Source organism: Schistocerca piceifrons, chromosome 7 (genome assembly GCF_021461385.2).
Source record: "Schistocerca piceifrons isolate TAMUIC-IGC-003096 chromosome 7, iqSchPice1.1, whole genome shotgun sequence".
NCBI classification, from domain to species: domain Eukaryota; kingdom Metazoa; phylum Arthropoda; class Insecta; order Orthoptera; family Acrididae; genus Schistocerca; species Schistocerca piceifrons.
The window spans coordinates 583,753,106-583,777,769 of NC_060144.1; the positions used below are offsets into that span (position 1 = coordinate 583,753,106).

Below are 24,664 nucleotides of genomic sequence, written 5' to 3' on the forward strand. Positions count from 1 at the left end.
GGGAGGCTCGCGTGCCTCAGCGATACAGATAGCTGTACCGTAGGTACAACCACAATGGAGGGGTATCTGTTGAGAGGCCAGACAAACATGTGGTTCCTGAAGAGGGGCAGCAGTCTTTTCAGTAGTTGCAGGGGCAACAGTCTGGATGATTGACTGATCTGGCCTTGTTAACACTAACCAAAACGGCCTTGCTGTGCTGGTACTGCGAACGGCTGAAAGCAGGAGGAAACTACAGCCACAATTTTTCCCGAGGGCATGCAGCTTTACTGTATGATTAAATGATGATGGCGTCCTCTTGGGTAAAATATTCCGGAGGTAAAATAGTCCCCCATTCGGATCTCCGGACGGGGACTACTCAAGAGGATGTCATTATTAGGAGAAAGAAAACTGGCGTTCTACGGATCGGAGTGTGGAATGTCAGATCCCTTAATCGGGCAGGTAGGTTAGAAAATTTAAAACGGGAAATGGATACGTTAAAGTTAGATATAGTGGGAATTAGTGAAGTTCGGTGGCAGGATGAACAAGACTACTGGTCAGGTGACTACAGGGTTATAAACACAAAATCAAATAGGGGTAGGTTTAATAATGAATTTAATAATGAATAGGAAAATAGGAGTGCGGGTAAGCTACTACAAACAGCATAGTGAACGCATTATTGTGGCCAAGATAGATACGAAGCCCACGCCTACCACAATAGTACAATTTTATATGCCAACTAGCTCTGTAGATGACGAAGAAATTGAAGAAATTTATGATGAAATAAGAGAAATTATTCAGATAGTGAAGGAAGACGAAAATTTTATTGTCATGGGTGACTGGAATTCGCCGGTAGGAAAAGGAAGAGAAGGAAACGTAGTACGCGAATATGGATTGGGGGTAAGAAACGAAAGAGGAAGCCGCCTGGTAGAACTTTGCATAGAGCACAACTTAATCACAGCTAACACTTGGTTCAAGAATCATAAAAGAAGGTTGTATACATGGAAGAATCCTGGAGATACTTACAGGTTTCACATAGATTATATAATGGTAAGACAGAGATTTAGGAACCAGGTTTTAAATTGTAAGACATTTCCAGGGGCAGATGTGGACTCTGACCACAATCTATTGTTTATCAACTGTAGATTAAAACTGTAGAAACTGAAAAAAAGTGGGAATTTAAGGAGATGGGACCTGGATAAACTGAAAGAACCAGAGGTTGTAGAGAGTTTCAGGGAGAGCATAAGGAAACAATTGACAAGAATGGGGGAAAGAAATACAGTAGAAGAAGAATGGGTAGCTTTGAGGGATGAAGTAGTGATGGCAGCAGAGGATCAAGTAGGTAAAAAGATGAGGGCTAGTAGAAATCCTTGGGTAACAGAAGAAATACTGAATTTAATTGATGAAAGGAGAAAATATAAAAGTGCAGTAAATGAAGCAGGCAAAAAGGAATACAAACATCTCAAAAATGAGATCGACAGGAAGTGCAAATTGGCTAAGCAGGGATGGCTAGAGGACAAATGTAAGGATGTAGAGGCTTATCTCACTAGGGGTAAAATAGATACTGCCTACAGGAAAATTAAAGAGACCTTTGGAGAAAAGAGAACCACTTGTATGAATATCAAGAGCTCAGATGGAAACCCAGTTCTAAGCAAAGAAGGGAAAGCAGAAAGGTGGAAGGAGTATATAGAGGGTCTATACAAGGGCGATGTACTTGAGGACAATATTTTGGAAATGGAAGAGGATGTAGATGTAGATGAAATGGGAGATACGATACTGCGTGAAGAGTTTGACAGAGCACTGAAAGACCTGAGTCGAAACAAAGGCCCAAGAGTAGACAACATTCCATTTGAACTACTGACAGCCTCGGGAGAGCCAGTCCTGACAAAACTCTACCATCTGGTGAGCAAGATGTATGAGACAGGCGAAATACCCTCAGACTTCAAGAAGAATATAATAATTCCAATCACAAAGAAAGCAGGTGTTGACAGATGTGAAAATTATCGAACTATCAGTTTAATAAGTCACGGCTGCAAAATACTAACGCGAATTCTTTACAGATGAATGGAAAAACTGGTAGAAGCCGATCTCGGGTAAGATCAGTTTGGATTCCGTAGAAATATCGGAACACGTGAGGCAATACTGACCCTACGACTTATCTTAGAAGCTACATTAAGGAAAGGCAAACCTACGTTTCTAGCATTTGTAGACTTAGAGAAAGCTTTTGACAATGTTGACTGGAATACTCTCTTCCAAATTTTGAAGGTGGCGGGGGTAAAATGCAGGGAGCGAAAAGCTATTTACAATTTGTACAGAAACCAGATGGCAGTTATAAGAGTTGAGGGACATGAAACAGAAGCAGTGGTTGGGAAGGGAGTGAGACAGGGTTGTAGCCTATCCCTGATGTTATTCAATCTGTATATTGAGCAGGCAATAAAGGAAACAAAAGAAAAGTTTGGAATAGGTATTAAAATCCATGGAGAAGAAATAAAAACTTTGAGGTTCGCCAATGACATTGTAATTCTGTCAGAGACAGCAAAGAACTTGGAAGAGCAGTTGAACGGAATGGACAGTGTCTTGAAAGGAGGATATAAGATGAACATCAACAAAAGCAAAATGAGGATAATGGAATGTAGTCGAATTAAGTCGGGTGATGCTGAGGGAGTTAGATTAGGAAATGAGACACTTAAGTAGTAAAGGAGTTTTGCTATCTGGGGAGCAAAATAACTGATGATGGTCGAAGTAGAGAGGATATAAAATGTAGACTGGCAATGGCAAGGAAAGCTTTTCTGAAGAAGAGAAATTTGTTAACATCGAGTATAGATTTAAGTGTTTGGAAGTCGTTTCTGAAAGTATTTGTATGGAGTGTAGCCATGTAGGTTGCAGTAGGTACTGGGAGATGAAGCAGCTTGCACAGGATAGAGTAGCTTGGAGAGCTGCATCAAACCAGTCTCTGGACTGAAGACCACAACAACAACAACGCGCCCAGATTGAAGTTTACAGTTAGACACCACTTCGGTGACTTGAGTCTCCCTAGCTAATTATCCAACCAGAAAAAGATGACCTATAGGTTAATGCTGAAGCAGAAACTCATTTCATTTCTGGCAAGTCTGCACATCATTGACAGGTGGTTGGTAGATTTAAAAACTGTGATAAAAAACCGTGATCTGAGCAGGGGTCAAGTCCGTAACCTTCTTGTTACCAAATCCACACTTCACCCCTAGACCTCCAAACCAAACTTTGATTCAGCTCTGGGAAAATGACATCTAAAGTTTAACATGGAATCTGAACTAAATTTTGTTTCTGGCAAATTTGCACATCACTGAGCAATGAATGCTAGGTTGGAATACAGTGAAAAATCCCTGGTCTGACTGAGATTCAGTCCTGTGACTTTTAGTTGTCAGGCACGCGCTAGACTACCAGACCCGACCCATATTCTGCTAAAGCTTCAGTGCTGTGTGGCGTCGCAGTGGCTGTACCATTAAATGGCAATACCATCATTCTCACAGCAGCAGCGAACTTTAAATCACCATAGTTCTGTCAATTTCCACAAAATATCTGTAAATTATACACACAAACCTTCCTTGAGACTCTATCTATCTGCTAGTCAAAACCAAATCAGAATCCCTACAGTAGATCCTGAGATTAGCTCACATGTACAGACAGAAGTGAGCAAGGAACTTCAGTTATAAACAGAAGATGAGATGGTATGATAGGTTCTGAGAACCTACAGAAACTACAGAAAATTCCAAATGTATAGCCCCATGGGTCAATGGACATGCATAAGACTAATAAATTAAAATTTTGTATTTCTTTCCTGGGAGTACTAAATGTATGTGAAAAACAGGAAATGGCACCATCACTCAATTTTCATATTTAATTTATGTCCCCAAATAACTCACTGATGGATTTATTTCACAAAAAAGAAAAAGAGAAAGGCAACAGGACCAATCTATTAGTGCAGGGCTCAAACATATTACTGGGTTCAGCTGTTCTACTTTTTCGCCACAACTACTCTCCTGGTGGGAAAAAAAACTTCACCTGGAAAGATAAAGTCAATTTTTATTTGATGATGGCATTTGCTACTTGAGGGCTAATAGATGTGCTGATAATGGCTTTAGCATCATTGACCAACAGACAGCTTACAGACATAGCTACCAGAGCACCATCTGTGTCTACCCTTTAACAGGGAATGCCCACATCCAGAAGGCTTGGTGTGGTATAAAAGTGTGAAGCAAGCAGGCAACCACACTAACAGCCAGGCATGCTTCGTGCAGCCAACTGGTGAGTCTGAGACAGGTTACATTCTGGCCATCTGAGTAGCAGGATGGTCCTTTCGGAGAATTACTGCACAAGCTGGATGTGCTGTGTCAGTTGTGCAACGATACTAGTATAAGCAGTCACAGCAATATTCTCACACTCATGGATGAGATTCTGGATGACCATGCAGCACAGACGCCTACCAGGATGAAACAGCAGAAGGGGCAGAATGTACATCTAACATAGTACATATAAGAAATCTTGTGACACTAGATGTGTCAACGTGAACTGTCACGAACCGGTTATTAGCAGTGGGACTACGGGAATGCACACCTCTAACCTGTCATCCACTCACACCACAGCAATGATGTGCATGGCTTGACTGGTGCCATCAGGGAATTGCTTAGAAATGGAATGGTGCACTGCAATTTTCAGCGATAAAAGAAGATTCTGCCTGCATGTAATTGAAGACTGTTTGCACATGTGAGTTAACGAGCATTTCACTCTCATTTAAGTATATGGCCGAAAGAGTCAGGAATTGTGAAACAAACCCTGTCATCCAGGACCATGTGTCACAAAGAGCACAGATGTCTGTTGTGCTGAATGAGCCCTAAGTGCTGTAGTGTGCGAGCGAGACAGACAAGAACCTAGGTCACAGGGAAACCCAGTAGAAGGTGTCTGTGGCCAGGGAGACGTAGCAGTATTAAATATGGCGGACTTAAGATCAGCCATAAAGGGAAACATTAATGGAAACTATTTAATTCTGTAGCAATACAGAGAATGAGGCCACAGTAACTTTAATCTACCGTCTATCATAAATTTTCGTGGTGATCCCAACAAAACTTGAATACTGATCATATCTATAATAGTTCAGGACTTACTGCTAAAGTGAAATAAACAATTTATGTAACAAAAACCTGAATGCTAAAATCTGAATGCTTTGGTCGATCTTAACGATCGACATTTCATATAGAAGCACATCATGAAAATGACAAATGCTGTAAATATCAACTCTACGACTTTATTTGTTTAAAAGATATAGTGAATTTAAATTACCAGTAATTTCAGTTAAGTACCAGATCATCATCATTTCCTCCACACAAAACATATTGAACAATGACAGCATGACATCTTATTGAATCATTAGGTAATAGAATATTTGTTATAAAGTTTAGTGCATAATAATTACTTTTTACTTTTGTTCTTTATTTATTTATGAGAAAGCACATTGGTGCTACTGGCTGTGGCACTCAAAGCTAAGAAGGAAACTGTATTGGTTTTATTTGAAAGAATTTAACGTTTATTATGTAGTAGATATTATTGTTACTTTACTTAGAACATGAAAGTTGTCAAGCTTTGATTATTTAAATATGTTAAAATGTACAATAGTGTAGAATAAGCTGTAGCCAATCAGATAGACGGCTCCAGGAAAGGAAACTGCCCTAGCGAGGATATTTGGCGTGCGGGAAACGCGGCGGGGGATGGGCAGAGGGACAGTGCTGGCGCAGGTGCGGAAGCGGACAGTTGGGCTGGAGACACCAAAGGGTACAGTTCGGATTGAGACACAAAAGTGGACAGTCTGTCTTTAGGCAGCTAGGAAGTGAAGCGACTTAGAAAAATTTGCGTTGTGTGGTATCGCGGTACTCAGTCTCTGAACGGTGAGCAGCCATGCACCTGGTGTGAAAGATAACAAGGTGGAGTATTATTTAGAACGTGAAAGTGGTCAAGCTTCAATTATTTAAATATGCCGTATGGGCCCGGGTATTGTCGTGAATCAGCTTACGAGAAAGATGGTGACTCATTACTCGATCGCATCGTTACTGGTGACGAAACATGGGTTAACCATGTGAACTGCGAGACACAATTGCAGGCAATGCAGTGGGGGCACACAAATTCCCCCCAAAAACCCAAGAAATGCATGCAGACAATGTCAGCAAGGAAGGTGATGGTGACTGTCTTTTGGGACAGAAAAGGTGTGATTTTTGTGGATTTCCTGGAAAGAGGCACTACAATAAACTCTCAAAGGTATTGCCAAACTCTGCACAACCTCAGAAGAGCAATACAAAACAAGCGCAGGGGAAAGTTGGGCTCAAAGACCTTGCTGAGTCACGACAACGCCCGGGCCCACACGGCAAATGCCACTCGTGAAGTTCTCAAATCTCTTAAGTGGGAGTTGTTTCCTCATCTGCCGTACAGTCCCGACCTGGCACCGAGCGACTTCCACTTATTCCCAGCAATGAAGAAGTGGTTGGCTATGCAGTGTTTTGATGGCGACGCACAGCTTCAAGAAGAGGTAACCACGTGGTTGAAGGCGCAGGCGGCCGAATTTTACGATGAAGGAATTTCCAAGCTCGTCCATCGCTACGATAAGTGCCTTAATTTAAATGGCAACTATGTAGAAAAGTAGTATTTAAGTGTGGCTTTCATCTGTATATAATAAAAAAAACTTCCAATACTTTATTTATTTTTAATTCCAAAACGTAATGTACTTTGTGGATAGCCCTCGTAGTATAGATTAATAGAAAATCATTTGTCAAGGAAATTTGTAAACTCTTTGGAATATTGTTAGTACAGTAAAAAGGTTGTAGCAGACACGTCTCGGATGTGATCGGACATGTTTTTATGTTTGGCAATAACAACGTAATTTTCAGTTTTGAAGTAGAAATTGTAAAGACGGTGTGACATAGAAAAATGTGGAAGAACAAAAATCAACATAAAAACAGGCAATTTTTCAGTGGTTATTACACCAACTGGAACCATGAGCACCTATAATGTCAAAAATTACAGCTGCAAGACCCTAGACATGAAGAACTGGAGCCAACTACGAGAAAAAAAGATAAGTAAAAAAGTTTATTGTAAATCTTACTCCTCTCAAAGATTATTGAAAGAGTTTATTTTGAAGTCAGTGACAATCAATAAGAGATGTGAGGGAGGAGTCGATTACAAGGGGCATGTATTGAGTACACTGCTCTCCCAGCAGTTATCAGTTTTGCCGTATGATTACGAATAAAAGGTCTCCAATTAGATAGCCTAATTATCTGTTATGTCTTGCATGTACCACTGATGCTTACTTATTCATTAGATGATGTATGTCAGCCTCGCAGGGCTAGAAGAAAGTGTTAGGAGGGTTCTGGATCTTAGCACAGGGATACTACTAGAAAAAACTAAAAGGTGTGGTTCGCACGAGCACACACCCTTCTTAGCAGGCGGTTGGATTCGTTTCAAGCCCTGAAGGGTGGGAGAAGCAAAAGTAGTCCATACAAAAAAGTAGGTTATTGAAGAGATAATATGATCATAAAATTATTTCACATGGTGTTACTGAGACTTCACACTGCAGGAACCACAAGGTAGCATTATAATATCAACATTATACACAGTCTCCCAGGAGGAATGGTCAATATTAAAGAGTATAACAGGAACGATTATTCAAAGCAAAAAAGTCTAGTAAACATGGGCTCTAAAATGAATACCTCAAGACCTAAGAGCACTTTTTCATCTTTGCTACAGTGAAATGCACATCTTCTATGGAACAACTGCTCATAGCTCTTAAGGTATGTATTTTACAGCCCCTAAATAATGACCATTCCTCTCAGCACACCCGGTATACATTAGGGAAAGAGATATGTCTCATGTCATAAGTGGTTAAAATATGAAAAAAATAGGAGTTAGAAGCTCTCATTCTAGTCATAATGTGATAGGTGCTGACTGAAAATGGACCTTTAGCTGATGGCAGTTCTACCACAGTGGTGCGATAAGCTTCTTCCTCAAGAAGATGGACACATAGCTCTGACAATGTTCAAAGTAAAAATAATACTGATAAGAATGAACTGTTGTTGTTGTTGTGGTCTTCAGTCCTGAGACTGGTTTGATGCAGCTCTCCATGCTACTCGATCCTGTGCAAGCTTTTTCATCTCCCAGTACCTACTGCAACCTACATCCTTCTGAATCTGCTTAGTGTATTCATCTCTTGGTCTCCCTCTACGATTTTTACCCTCCATGCTGCCCTCCAATACTAAATTGGTGATCCCGTGATGCCTCAGAACATGTCCTACCAACCGATCCCTTCTTCTGGTCAAGTTGTGCCACAAACTTCTCTTCTCCCCAATCCTATTCAATACTTCCTCATTAGTTATGTGATCTACCCATCTAATCTTCAGCATTCTTCTGTAGCACCACATTTCGAAAGCTTCTATTCTCTTCTTGTCCAAACTATTTATCGTCCATGTTTCACTTCCATACATGGCTACACTCCATACGAATACTTTCAGAAATGACTTCCTGACACTTAAATCAATACAGGATGTTAACAAATTTCTCTTCTTCAGAAACGCTTTCCTTGCCATTGCCAGCCTACATTTTATATCCTCTCTACTTCGACCATCATCAGTTATTTTGCTCCCCAAATAGCAAAACTCCTTTACTACTTTAAGTGCCTCATTTCCTAATCTAATTCCCTCAGCATCACCCGACTTAATTAGACTACATTCCATTATCCTTGTTTTGCTTTTGTTGATGTTCATCTTATATCCTCCTTTCAAGACACTGTCCATGAACTACGGACTGAAATTTTTTTTTTTTCTGTTAAAATTGCAAGGAGACTTTGGGAGGCAAAACTCCTGTTACTAATCCTAACTTTCAGAATTTACAATGTTCCTTCTTCAAGGAGGAAAAGGAGTTTGGTTGTGGATGATTGGAAATGGGAGGCAGATCATTCAGACAGTAGATTAAGAGGGCCTCACCTGTTGTGACAACAAGGAGAGGTGAAGATGTGAAGGAGAATGCATCAGAAAGAGAAGCAGGTCAAATATAGTACACTGATAAGAAATTATCACATTTAGTTTAGCGATGACAGAAAGGACAAAGTGAGTAGTAAAAATGAATTAAAGATGAAGAGAAATGAAAGGTGGAATTAACTTTGCAGTAAGAAACTGGGAGGAAAGGGGGAGAATCATTTCCACACACTTTACATAACCCCTATGGAAAATGACTACATAGCAGTCATTTGTCAACAAAGAGGTGAATACCATATTGACAATGTAGCAATTACTAGTAAGTTATCTGCAGAAATCCTGAATGTCTTAGTATGTAGGATTTGAATACCATCTCTCACAAATAAAAATCTATTTCGATCTAATCAGAAAAATATCAGAAACATAAAAACCACACATCAATCCAGAGCCCTGAAAAGAAATGTGTAGTAATTTATATAGTCTGTGTACAAATACAGAATGCACTTTTCAAGACCATTCAATAATCAGCAAAGAAAGTCAACATACTACCCTAAATTTGTAAACACAGGTAGCAGACCCAAGAATGTGAACAGCCCTAGAATTCTGCATCCAAGCCTGGAAAAATTGGAATAGCCATCAAAGACTAGGTCATAGGTGGAACTTTCTAGAAATACAGAAAAAAACATACAACAAAATTAGATAAATCAGATGCATGTTCAGCTTCAGTGGAGTAAAAGAAATGAACAATGACTTCAAAAACAGCAAGTGACAAAATTCCTAAAGAACATGAAAGGAAGAACTAATAAACTACAAATCACTCAGTATTTTCTTCCATCATTCAGATAGAACACTCAAGACAAAGACAAAGGCTAATTCCGATAACCTGAAGTACTACTTTGAGAAATTAAACAACTTTGAACCTCTTACAGAAAAACTGAAATCTGATAAATCCAGCCTGTACGAAGATTCAGTTCCACCAACACGTTTCAACATATTACATCCCACAAACAAAGGCAGTCTGAGGGACAATGGTGTAATTGCTGAGGTATTCAAGGCTGGAGCAAACACGTGACTGACAAACAATAAGTAATCACAGTGAATTCATGGGAGAGCGAAGTTATACTTACAGACTGCAAAACTGCTCTGGTTCATCTTCTAATCAAAAAAAGATGATAATATGGACAAAACAATTACCAAGGCATTACTCTTCTACCAGTTACCTACAAAACGCTCTTTTATGCCCTCATTGCCAGATTACAGCAATACACAGATTGGAATCCAAGTGATACCTAATGCGCTTTGAACAAGGCTAATCTTGTGCAGAACATATCTGGTACCTCAAAATGATATTACACCACTGCAAACTGATCTACACAGTGGTCACATTTATAGATTTAAAAAGGCCTAAGACTCAACTGCTAATTTCTTATTTCCACTCTCCTTCAGTCTGGTACCAGACAAGGTCGTCAGACTATAGCAGATAGAAATCCTTGGAATAAATTTAGGAACAAAGAATAACAGAGCTATTATGTCTTGCCTTTTTTTATGACTTAACAATAACCACCTGGATTACCACTGAAGTCAGACACCCCGTCACAGAAGCTTCTTGACATCATTGTCAAAACTGGTCTCTAAATATCTTATGAGAAAACACAGTACATTGACTCCAAATACACAGACTAAAAATCCTTCATCCCGCACCCCTACCTTCTACCTTCTTCCTAAAATTCACAAACCCAATCATCCCGGCCGCCCCATTGTAGCTGGTTACCAAGCCCCCACAGAACGTATCTCTGCCTACGTAGATCAACACCTTCAACCCATTACATGCAGTCTCCCATCCTTCATCAAAGACACCAACCACTTTTTCGAACGCCTGGAATCCTTACCCAATCTGTTACCCCCGGAAACCATCCTTGTAACCATTGATGCCACTTCCTTATACACAAATATTCCGCACGTCCAGGGCCTCACTGCGATGGAGCACTTCCTTTCACGGCGCTCACCTGCCACCCTACCTAAAACCTCTTTCCTCATTACCTTAGCCAGCTTCATCCTGACCCACAACTTCTTCACTTTTGAAGGCCAGACATACCAACAATTAAAGGGAACAGCCATGGGTACCAGGGTGGCCCCCTCGTACGCCAACCTATTCACGGGTCGCTTAGAGGAAGCCTTCTTGGTTACCCAGGCCTGCCAACCCAAAGTTTGGTACAGATTTATTGATGACATCTTCATGATCTGGACTCACAGTGAAGAAGAATTTCCTCTCCAACCTCAACTCCTTTGGTTCCATCAGATTCACCTGGTCCTACTCCAAATCCCACGCCACTTTCCTTGACGTTGAGCTCCATCTGTCCAATGGCCAGCTTCACACGTCCGTCCACATCAAACCCACCAACAAGCAACAGTACCTCCATTATGACAGCTGCCACCCATTCCACATCAAACAGTCCCTTCCCTACAGCCTAGGTCTTCGTGGCAAACGAATCTGCTCCAGTCCGGAATCCCTGAACCATTACACCAACAACCTGACAATAGCTTTCGCATCCCGCAACTACCCTCCCGACCTGGTACAGAAGCAAATAACCAGAGCCACTTCCTCATCCCCTCAAACACAGAATCTCCCACAGAAGAACCACAAAAGTGCCCCACTTGTGACAGGATACTTTCCGGGACTGGACCAGACTCTGAATGTGGCTCTCCAGCAGGGATACGACTTCCTCAAATCCTGTCTGAAATGAGATCCATCCTTCATGAAATCCTCCCCACTCCACCAAGAGTGTCTTTCCGCTGCCCACCTAACCTTCGTAACCTCTTAGTTCATCCCTATGAAATCCCCAAACCACCTTCCCTGCCCTCTGGCTCCTACCCTTGTAACCGCCCCCGGTGTAAAACCTGTCCCATGCACCCTCCCACCACCACCTACTCCAGTCCTGTAACCCGGAAGGTGTACACGATCAAAGGCAGAGCCACGTGTGAAAGCACCCACGTGATTTACCAACTGACCTGCCTACACTGCTATGCATTCTATGTGGGAATGACCAGCAACAAACTGTCCATTCACATGAATGGACACAGGCAGACAGTGTTTGTTGGTAATGAAGATCACCCTGTGGCTAAACATGCCTTTTTGCATGGCCAGCACATCTTGGCACGGTGTTACACCGTCCGGGTTATCTGGATACTTCCCACTAACACCAACCTATCCGAACTCTGGAGATGGGAACTTGCTCTTCAATATATCCTCTCTTCCCGTTACCCACCAGGCCTAAATCTCCGCTAATTTCAAGTTGCCGCCACTCATACCTCACCTGTCATTCAACAACATCTTTGCCTCTGCACTTCCGTCTCGACTGACATCTCTGCCAAAACTCTGTGTCTTTGAATATGTCTGCTTGTGTCTGTGTATGTGTGGATGGATATATATATATATGTGTGTGTGTGTGTGTGTGTGTGTGTGTGTGTGTGTGTGTGTGTGTGTGTGCGCGTGCGTGCGTGCGTGCGCGCGTGCGTGCGCGCGCAGCGCGCGCGCGCGAGTGTATACCCGTCCTTTTTTCCTCCTAAGGTATGTCTTTCCGCTCCCGGGAAGGAGAGGGAAAGACGAAAGGATATGGGTTTGAAGGGAGAGGGTAAGGAGTCATTCCAATCCCGGGAGCGGAAAGACTTACCTTAGGGGGAAAAAAGGACGGATATACACTCGCACACACACACACACACACACATATCCATCCACACATATACAGACACAAGCAGACATATACAGAGGCAAAGAGTTTGCCTCTGTATATATAAAACAAAGATTCCATGACTTACCAAACGGGAAAGTGCTGGTAGATAGACACAATGTTGTAACTTACCAAACAAAAGCATAGGTATGTTGATAGAGAGAATAAAAAACGCACACATAAATTTCAAGCTTTCACAACCCAAGGCTGCTTCATCAGGAAAGAGGGAAGTAGAGGGAAAGACAAAAGGATGGGGCTTTTAAGGGAGAGGGTAAGGAGTCACCCCAATCCCGGGAGCAGAAAGACTTACATATGTCTCCCTGTGTCTGTATATATGCGGATGGATATATGTGTGTGTGTGTGTGTGTGTGTGTGTGTGTGTGTGTGACTTACATATGTCTCCCTGTGTCTGTATATATGCGGATGGATATATGTGTATGTGTGTGTGTGTGTGTGTGTGTGTGTGTGTGTGTGTGTGTGTGTGTGTGTGACTTACATATGTCTCCCTGTGTCTGTATATATGCGGATGGATATATGTGTGTGTGTGTGTGTGTGTGTGCCTGTCCTTTTCCCCCCCTACAACAAGTCTTTCCACTCCTGGGATTGGAATGACTCCTTACCCTCTCCCGTAAAACCCACATCCTTTCGTCTTTCCCTTTCCTTCCCTCTTTCAGAATGTTTGCCTTCTATGTGATTGGCCTAGGTTCAGTTCCCACCCATGGCAAATTTTTAAATGAAACTGCATGTTCCATGAGCATTTCTATGAAGCATAAAATTCATAAAGACAAAAAAAATTAATTAGTAGTGTTATTTTAATTTAAACAACATTTACCAACAATATTTTAGAAAAGAGCGGGAATTAAGAACTTATATTTGCAAGAAAAACAATTTTTGCATGCACGATTTAATAATAAATGAGTAGTAGTGCAGTTTTCATGAAAATGACAATTATGTCTGTTTATTAGCATATATTTGATGGATTTTATATTTAAATTAATTAGGTATTTGAACTGAATGGGAAAAACATTACCAAAACAAGGCTCGAACCAGCCACCCAGCCATTACCAGTCTCTAGTGCTGGTGAAAATATTGGGAACACTGATGATGACAAAATGAAGATTAAACCTTGTGCATAAAAGTAGTGTAAAGCCATGATCAGCTGGAATATTTATAACAAGAAATCCATTTCCACAAAGGCAAACTACACCACTAGCAAAAAGTCACACTATCAGAAGCGCTCTGCACAGTTGAGGTGTCATCATCAACCCTGAATGTCAGTGTCATTTAAGAAATGGAATGGCACTGGTCAAAATTTTTGGACCCAAAGTGGTATCTGGATGTGTCAAAGTTTAGAAGTATTGCATTCCTTGATGGAATGATCCAGTTCCATCACACAGAAAGAACATCTTGAAATTTACGTAACACAAACGTAAAACTTATGATTAGCAAAGAGATACTTCTATATTACAAACAAGACCTAAAAAATTGAAGTACAATAGCAGGCAGAAGCATCTCAAGGAAGTTATTGTTGACTCCCTGGAAAGTACACAGACAACAAATGGAAACAAGACTGACTCTCATAAGTGCACATCCAAACAAGTAACCAAAGTAAGTCCACAATACAGAGATGTACGGGCACATAAAAGATGACAGGTCCAAAATGACAGAAGTTTTGGGGAAGCTAAGAAGAACAAGACGGTAAAAAATAATCACTTTTCAGTGTGTTGTTTACAGAACCAAGTGAAAATAAAAATAATAATAATAATAGGGAAGGACTGTAAATGATAAGTAATTGAGTAAACCAAAAATTTCTACCATTAAAAAAAAAAAAAAAAGGGGGGGGGGGCTGTTAACATAGGTAATGTTAAAAAGGATAGTGAGATGCAAGGGTATGCTTGAGAACAAGTTGGCACCTTCAGAATTGAAGGCTACTGCACTGCATTGGAGGATCCTAATGGCCAGGAAGTGTAGCAGGGACTCGGGCATCTTGGGTCATGTAGCAGAGCATGTGTAACAACTGGATATTAAGTGTCCCTAAGGCAGACAGTTGGTAAAGTTGGTAGGACCCTGCGACTGTCCCAATTTCACTAAATTTATGACATAATCACTATGCAAGGTGTAGCTTGGAGCAAGTGATATACACTCAAATTTACACTTCCAGCCCCCCCCCCCTCCTCACTCACCCATCCTATTAATCTCATCACACTTGATAATTGTCCTACACTGACAAAAATACACTCCAGAATGGATTGGAAGAGAATTTTGCATTCAGCTTTCTTTTTCTATTAATGTATATTGAGGCCTATTTCGCCTGAAGTGGGGACTGAAAAGGCCCGACAGTTTTCTCACAAATATGCAAAACAAAAAAGAAGCAATAACTTTAGTATGAATATATTACTTAGAAGTATGAGACTATTTCCTGAACAGGTTGACATATTTGGTTGTTGATTTGGTTAGTGTCTACACTTCTCTGGAAAGCTTCTGTATGTGCAACACATTGTCTCTCAACAGGGCAGGGTCCAGTGCTTTTAATGAATTGCAGTAGTGATTGGATGTAGAGGGAGTCATGCACTGCCACCTATTGTGAACTGTTATGTATCAAGTACATGGGCATAGCCCTTGTGAGCTATTAAATCAAGTTGTTTTAAAATGAAGACTGAACCTAGTGGCATGACAATGTAAGAGGCAGGAACTAACACTGAGTTAAGGAAAGTTATGTTTTTAAGGCATGGGCATAAGCATTACAGGACTACAATAATGGCAGTAACATGTAAAACATATAAATATCATCAACTGGAACTATAATCTGTTCATCATAAGAATAAACCTGATGTAAACATTGCACTACATGTTCTCTTGCATTTGCTGGAACCTCATTGGATTTCCATTTCACATGGAACTGCAGCCAAGCGGTCTCGAGTACCGTCAAGTACGATAATAAGAGTATGTTTTGTGCTGTGCACTGTGCGCACATCGACTTAGCAATAATACAGGACAACAGCTTTACTGGCGCATTTAACTTTGATAACACAGGCTGGTCAGCTGGTACAGCTAGCCTGCAGTGACGTGGCCACCTGCAGTTCACAAGTGAAAAGAGATGAGCGGAGGAGCAATACAGCTCCGAATGTCATTTAATTTTTTAGCAGAATGAAATAACACACTGCAAATCTCCCATAATATGCTCCTTAGACAACTAGGTGAAAACCGCAACACGTTATCGTTTTTAGCTAACGTACTATTGTAACTGAAAACAAGAATGATGAAAATTCTGACTTAACCACAGGGGAATTTTTTCTGTATAAGCTGTGAGTACCATAAAAATATTAAAGGATTTCACTGTATAGTTAAATATTGAAGTCACTGAAGGTATTACTTACAGTCATCTGGTGATCTCTTAGCTCCTTCCTTATCTGAATGCGAGAAATACATTTCAGTTCTGGAAGTGTCACCTGCTATGTTAATAACAATCCTATCAACAACAGAATGTAGAAAGCCAACAAGGTGCAGAATTTTCTCTTCTTCTTTTATTACAAACTGTTCTATAAGATGCCAGCTTTCAGCAGTGACGTGTGAAAAAGCTGCGTGTGTTAGTTCCAGTAGATCTAGAAGCTTAAAAGTCTTGTTACTTCTCGGGCCAAATCCCGCAGCTTGGCTCCAGATCTGTTGGGCTCATACTGTAATGGTACAGTAGCAAATGTAAAAATGTAGCATTTGTATGACATACTCGATCTACATCTACATCTACACCCATACTCCGTAAGCCACCTGACGGTGTGTGGCGGAGGGTACTTTGAGTACCTCTATCGGTTCTCCCTTCTATTCCAATCTCGTACTGTTCATGGAAAGAAAGATTGTCAGTATGCCTCTGTGTGGGATCTAATCTCTCTGATTTTATCCTCATGGTCTCTTCACGAGATATAAGTAGGAGGCAGCAATATACTGCTTGACTCCTCGGTGAAGGTATGTTCTCGAAACTTCAACAAAAGCCCATACCGAGCTACTGAGCGTATCTCTTGCAGAGTCTTCCACTGGAGTTCATCTATCATCTCCGTAACACTTTCGTGATTACTAAACGATCCTGTAATGAAGCGCACTGCTCTCCGTTGGATCTTCTCTATTTCTATCAACCCTATCTGGTACGGATCCCACACCGGTGAGCAATATTCAAGCAGTGGGCGAACAAGTGTTCTGTAACCTACTTCCTTTGTTTTTGGATTGCATTTCCTTAGGATTCTTCTAATGAATCTCAGTCTGGCATCTGCTTGACCAACGATGCTGTGAAAATGATTGTTTTTCATGTTCCTACAATACTTATCTACCTCTGTGGTATAAAAAAATTGACCTAGTCCAAATAAAGAGGATTTGATTTTTAATTTTTGCCTTAAAAATTAAATTGTTATGTTTCCTTAATTTAAACAACTTTCATGAAGAGTGTTTCACAAAATATTGATAATTAAGAATTTTTATTTGAAATGGAAACAGGACTTTCACGTCCAATATGTAATTAGAAACACAAAGACATGCATTATTCATAAAAAATGATGATGAATTTTATAATTATGAGATGTAGGTATTTCAAATTGATCGAGAGGAAAAAAATGATTGTGGGGAGATTTGAACCAAATTATGTTATGCTACCGACTGCACTACGCATTTAACATGGATCCTTTCATCAACTGCATTATACAGAACGATGGGAAAATTTCAAAGCCGGTTACCTCCATAAATTTATGAGAAACATTAAGAACAGCCTATTTCTCAGCAGTTTTTAACCGTGTTCCACATGTGTGTTTCACTATGAAACAGAAAGCAGCCTCAGCCATTTTAATACTGCGCATTAACAGCGCAACAAACAGAGCACAATGCTGCAGAGGCTGTGACTGTACACGATTTTTGAAATAAAAACTATGTAGTTAAAGCACAATTAAGAAAAACGTTGATGGCTGTTAATACATTTGAATATCTTAAAGTTTCATTTAACGTAACTTAGTAATAAGATATCTAATACATAAGTAGGACCTAAACCCAAGAGCATAACACCACCAGTGTACATGTGCTGTGGCTTCTGACCAGTCATCACATTTGTGTTTGTTTACATCAGGTTTATTCTTAGGAAGAACGGATTATAGCACCTGAATTAATATTTTGTAGAGTATGACGTAAAAACGTGATCTACCGCAAAATGAAAGGAGAACTGTGATATCAATAAATTCAGTATTCAAGGAAATTATTTTACTGTGATTAAACTAATCACTTGGTAAATATTATGAACTATTATCAACAATAAGCATGACATGGTGTAAGGAAATGAAGCCACTTAATTTTGACGCAGAAGTGACCAACCATCTAAATATTTAAATATTTATTTTGTAACTTTATAATCAGTAAATGTACAGTTAATGGTAAGTTTATACTGCCCAGCAAAAAGTGAATGCTGTTGAGGAACATCTTGGTAGTTGCCATGCATGGTAAGACATCAGGGGAATAACTCTTAACCAGCTGTAACCTGGGTGGAAAGTTGTTCTGTCCAGTCTCCCTAACAAAATCTCAAAAACTTTGCAATTATCCGGACACAGTGCCGGTGAAATGCTGCAACATGGCTGATAATGTGCTGTGTTTTAGGAGTCAAGTTTTAAATGGATTCTGGAACACACTGTTTTCTATAGCAAACAAAATAATAATAATAAAAAAAATACTGCTCATTGGTTTCGGGATTACAAAAGACTGGTTTATCTCGAACAAAAGTTCCACTTAATAAATGCAGCATACAAAATCTACTTCACAGATGGAAGCAGGTTGATGTCCATACAAAAAGATGAAAAATTCTTTATGTTTCAGGTATTTGAGTGTCATTTGTCCAAACAAGCTAAGTGTAAAAAATATGAATCCATATATCAACAATGACTGCCACAAGAAACTTTTGATACCAATGATCAATTGTTATTGCATCCACCCCGACCAGGGTTTTGCCATATTTACATGGATTCTTCCTCTACTTCCTCCAATTCGTTCTCTTCTGCCAGATACAAGCACCTCAGATTTCAAATCCAATTGTTGTAAAGATCGGATGCCTGATATTACTTTTTTCTATATAACTTTTGCATAAAAAAATGGATTTTCCTGCACAAGGAAGTGGGAAGCATAAGGCAAATTGTAGCACTATGCAGGATACTGATGATTGTAAAAACGAAGTGCTGCTAAGTGCTTTCAAACAGGCTACATTGGTAATTAATTATGAACTGCACTGTTGCTGCTTTGTCACACGATCACACAAAAGCTGCACATATAGGTTTGTGCCTTTTTGATTCTTACTACTACCAGTGGCCAACCATACCTGGAGGACTGCTGCTGTGGTGGGAACCACCATCGTTCCGCAGCACTGGACCTGGCCCCGGGCTGGGAGGCCGTGGCGCGACTGGCGGCTCCAGTATGTCACGATACTTGGACACCATCAACACCGAAATGAAGTACACTATGGCCAGTGACAGGAACTGTGCTTGTTTGGTCTCCTCCTGAATTTGGTATTGAAAATACTAACACTTGTTTCAGTCTTTCATTGTCATTCATCAGGTCACATAAAAGAAATTACACATTGATTTCCTCCACAATGCACACATCATAAGGAGACTATCAAAATAGGAGCTCAAAGCTACGAAACAGAACACTGTAATAGAAAATCTCTCTCTCACACACACACACACACACACACACACACACACACACAGAGGGGGAGAGAGAATAAAGTTTTGACAATACAATGTAATTGGATAGATAAAAAATCTACTCACCAGGTGGCAGTAGGAGAACATAACATATAAAAAATATTTTACTTATGCAAGCTTTCGGAGCCAGTGGATCCTTCTCCCAGCAGAAGTGTTGAAGGGGAAAAAAGAGGGGTGATGAGAAAGGAAATGGAGAGGCCTAGGAAGAGGGTTACAGTATGGAAAAGTCATCCAGAACTCCAGGTCAGGGGACAGAAGGAAGGACTGATGTAACATTATTCTTCAGCTTATATGTACTGCTCAATATCTGTATTATAATTTTGTTTGCTCTAACAAATCAGTCTTTCCTTCTCATCATGTCCAGTAAATTTCCCCAGAAATAGAGTTCTGGGTGACTTTTGTGAACTCTATCCCTCTTCCTAAACCTCTCCAGCTCCTTTCCCTTCATCCCTCTACCTTCCCCTTCAACTCTTCTGCCAGAAGAAGGACCCACTGGCTCAGAAAGCTTGCATAAGTAAACCTTTTTATATGTGTATTCTCTATCACCACTTGGTGACTTGGTTTTTATCTATCCAATTACATTATATTTATTAATATGTAGCTTCAAATTGATACATATTTAACTGTTCTCATGAGCCTTTAAAAGTTGTTGCAACATGAACGTACTAAGCAAGATGCGACGACAGGCAACAAAGCTAGGTATAATTTTTATGTATTGCAGTCTATTGTAGGGCACACTAAAATTACTATTTACACATAATACCTTATCATAATCATTGGACTTGCTACAGAATTAGAATAATTGATAATTAAGTCATCTGTGTTACTCACAGACAAATATACAATATCTTCAATGACATTTCACTTGGAATTAATAGTTTTTGAAATTTGCTGTACTAGCTTCCCCCCTTCCTGAACAGTCACGTTAAAATTAATTCATGATGAAATCAAAGCAAATGTCATTAAAACAACAGAACATTTATCTAATAAAACTCTGATTAAGTATCGAGTACCACAGAGCTCCGTCCTAGGATCTGTGTTGATCCTTTTTTACAATAATGATGTAAATATCTTTATTTAAGGAAAAATTGTAGATGGCATCAGAATTTTAATAACAGCTGCAGATAAAATAGATGTCGCATCTGCAGTAGATATTTAATGTCTGTGATTACTATCGGGTTCCAACAAAATTAAGAAAATAATAATAAAGAACGAACAGTGTACATGAATTTACCCTCTTCCCCACTTCTACAACAATTTGACCCCATGCCATGTCTTGGTTACTGAAATCAAAAATATGGAATGAATAGACTGCCACTCACCACATACACTCCTGGAAATGGAAAAAAGAACACATTGACACCGTTGTGTCAGACCCACCATACTTGCTCCGGACACTGCGAGAGGGCTGTACAAGCAATGATCACACGCACGGCACAGTGGACACACCAGGAACCGCGATGTTGGCCGTCGAATGGCGCTAGCTGCACAGCATTTGTGCACCGCCGCCGTCAGTGTCAGCCAGTTTGCCGTGGCATACGGAGCTCCATCGCAGTCTTTAACACTGGTAGCATGCCGCGACAGCGTGGACGTGAACCGTATGTGCAGTTGACGGACTTTGAGCGAGGGCGTATAGTGGGCATGCGGGAGGCCGGGTGGACGTACCGCCGAATTGCTCAACACGTGGGGCGTGAGGTCTCCACAGTACATCGATGTTGTCGCCAGTGGTCGGCGGAAGGTGCACGTGCCCGTCGACCTGGGACCGGACCGCAGCGACGCACGGATGCACGCCAAGACCGTAGGATCCTACGCAGTGCCGTAGGGGACCGCACCGCCACTTCCCAGCAAATTAGGGACACTGTTGCTCCTGGGGTATCGGCGAGGACCATTCGCAACCGTCTCCATGAAGCTGGGCTACGGTCCCGCACACCGTTAGGCCGTCTTCCGCTCACGCCCCAACATCGTGCAGCCCGCCTCCAGTGGTGTCGCGACAGGCGTGAATGGAGGGACGAATGGAGACGTGTCGTCTTCAGCGATGAGAGTCGCTTCTGCCTTGGTGCCAATGATGGTCGTATGCGTGTTTGGCGCCGTGCAGGTGAGCGCCACAATCAGGACTGCATACGACCGAGGCACACAGGGCCAACACCCGGCATCATGGTGTGGGGAGCGATCTCCTACACTGGCCGTACACCACTGGTGATCGTCGAGGGGACACTGAATAGTGCACGGTACATCCAAACCATCATCGAACCCATCGTTCTACCATTCCTAGACCGGCAAGGGAACTTGCTGTTCCAACAGGACAATGCACGTCCGCATGTATCCCGTGCCACCCAACGTGCTCTAGAAGGTGTAAGTCAACTACCCTGGCCAGCAAGATCTCCGGATCTGTCCCCCATTGAGCATGTTTGGGACTGGATGAAGCGTCGTCTCATGCGGTCTGCACGTCCAGCACGAACGCTGGTCCAACTGAGGCGCCAGGTGGAAATGGCATGGCAAGCCGTTCCACAGGACTACATCCAGCATCTCTACGATCGTCTCCATGGGAGAATAGCAGCCTGCATTGCTGCGAAAGGTGGATATACACTGTACTAGTGCCGACATTGTGCATGCTCTGTTGCCTGTGTCTATGTGCCTGTGGTTCTGTCAGTGTGGTCATGTGATGTATCTGACCCCAGGAATGTGTCAATAAAGTTTCCCCTTCCTGGAACAATGAATTCACGGTGTTCTTATTTCAATTTCCAGGAGTGTAGATGAGGCACTGACTCCCAGACAGGCACAATGAAAAATACTGCTAAAATATTAATCTTTTTGACAAAGAACTTCTTCAGAAATACAAAACACACACACACACACACACACACACACACACACACACACACACACACACGCACGCAAGCACAGCTCACACACACAGGGCCACTGTCTCCAGCTACCTGGACCCGACTGTGACTGCATCTAACATGAGCAGAAATCTGCTGTTGATCATATGGGTAAGGAGGAGGAGGAGGAGGAGTGGGGTGAGGAGGGGGACGGATAGCAGCAGTGGAGGAAGGTGCTGTGCTGCCTATTGGAGTGTGCAGGGATGTGGTGGGGATGGGATAGAGCTACTAAGTGTAGTCTCAGAAAGCTGTGCTGGGGGATGGGAGAAGGGGAGGAATAAAGAACGGGAAAATCATAATAATGGAAAATCCAGGATGGAATGTAACAATATTAGAGAAGGAAAGTTGCTACTCCCCATATAGCAGAGACGCTGAGTCATGATAGGCACAACAAATATTGTGTGAATCTTTTTTGTTGTGCCTATCACAACTCAGCATCTCTGCTATATGGTGAGTAGCAACTTTTCTTCTCTAATATTGTTGGAAAATTATAATAGCTACAACAATGCGATGGAAAGCATTTTTAATGCAGGAGTAGGAGCAGGGAATGGGCAGATAGGTGGAGGAAAGGGTCTAGCAAAGGTTGAGGGCACCGAGCTATTGAAACAAAGAATATGTTGTAAGGGGAGTTCCTACCTGCCCGATTCAGAAAACCTGGTGTTGGTATGAATAATCCAGATGGCACAGACTGTGAAGCAGTCATTTAAGTGAAGCCCGTCATGTTAGGCAGCATATTCATCATCTGGGTGGTCAAGCTGTCTCTTGTCCACAGTTTGGCAGTGGCAATTCATGCGGACAGATAACTTAGTTGCTTGTTATACCCACTTAGAAAGTGGCATTTTGTTGCAGCTTAGTTTGTACATCACATGGCTGTTTCATAGGCAGCCCTGCCTTTGATGGTATAGGAGATGCCTATGACAGAACTGGAGTAAGTGGTAGTGGGAGGATGTATGGGATAGGTCCTGCATCTAAGTCCATTGCAAGGATATGAGACATGTGGCAAGGGGATGGGAGCAGGTGTGGAGTACAGATGGACAAGGACATTGTGCACATTTGGTGGGTGGTCGAACACCACTGAGAGAGGGGTGTGGAAAATAGCTGGGACAATAATCCTCATTTCAGGCCACGATGAGAGGTATTCGAAACCCTGGCATAGAATGTGATTCAGTTTCTCCAGTGCTGGGTGGTACTGAGTCATGTGAGAATTGCACATTTGTAGGTGGACAGTGGATATGTGGGAGGTGCTAGGTGACTTGAGGGACAAGGCATGGAAGATCTGTTTATGGACAAGGTTGAAGGATAATTCAAATCTGTAATGGCTTCAGTGACATCCTTGGCATATTTGGAGAGGGCTGCTCATCACCACAGATGTGACTGATACTGACGGCTAAGCTGCACAGAAGGGTCTTCTTTGTATGGAAAGGGTGGCAGCTGTCGAAGTGGAAGTATTGTTAATGATTGGCAGGTTTGATATGGTCAGCGGTACCTGATGTAGCTATCTCTGAGGTAGAGGTCAAGGTCGAGGAAGGTGGTTTGTTGGGTTGAGGAGGAGCAGGCAAAGTGGATGGGGAAGAAGGTAATTGAGGTTCTGGAGGAATGCAAACAGGATGTCCTCATCCTCAGTCTAGATTATAAACATGACACCAATAAATCTAAACCATGTAAAGACTTTGGGCTCTGGGCGGTAAGGAAGGTTTCGACTACCTCTCACAATGCCCAGAAACGAAGAATATCCTAACCACCCCTCTCACAGTGATATTCCAATGTCCACTGAACCTACACAATATCCTTGTCCATCCCTACCCCACCCCTGCTCCCATCCCCTTGCCTCGTGACTCATACCGCTGCAACAGACATACATGCAGAATCTGTCCCATACATGCTCCCACTACCACCTACTCCAGCCCTGTCACAGGCACCTCCTACTCCATCAAGGTCAGAACTACCTACAAAAGCAGTGATGTGATTAACAATCTAAGCTGCAACCAATGTGCTAGTTTCTACTCGGCCATGACAACTAACGAGCTGTCTGTCCACATGAATGGCCACTGCTAAACTGTGGCCAAGAGGCAGTTGGACCAGCCAGTTGCTGAATATGCTGCCCAACAGAGAGTGCTTCATTTTAATGACTGCTTCACAGATTATGCCATCTACAGTCTTCCTACCAACACCAGCTTTTCTGAGCTGTGCAGGTTGGAACTCTCCGTATAACGTATCCTTTGTTCTAGTAACCCCCCTGGCCTCAACCTTGTTATTCCCTGTCCTCCACCTACCTATCCCCTACCCTGCTTCCACTCCAGCACTACACACACACACACACACACACACACACACACACACACACACACACATCCCATCATCGCACC

The 24,664-nt window shown here is 41.8% G+C and overlaps 1 protein-coding gene across 1 annotated transcript in view; it reads right to left on the reverse strand.

Moving 5' to 3' along the window:
• LOC124804992 (neurobeachin) overlaps positions 1 to 24,664 on the reverse strand; it is a 1,009,542-nt gene that overhangs the window by 862,322 nt on the left and 122,556 nt on the right. Inside the window, exon 25 of the mRNA XM_047265386.1 lies at positions 19,029 to 19,206. Coding sequence (XP_047121342.1) covers positions 19,029 to 19,206 — 178 coding nt within the window. The remainder of the gene's footprint in view (positions 1 to 19,028; positions 19,207 to 24,664) is intronic.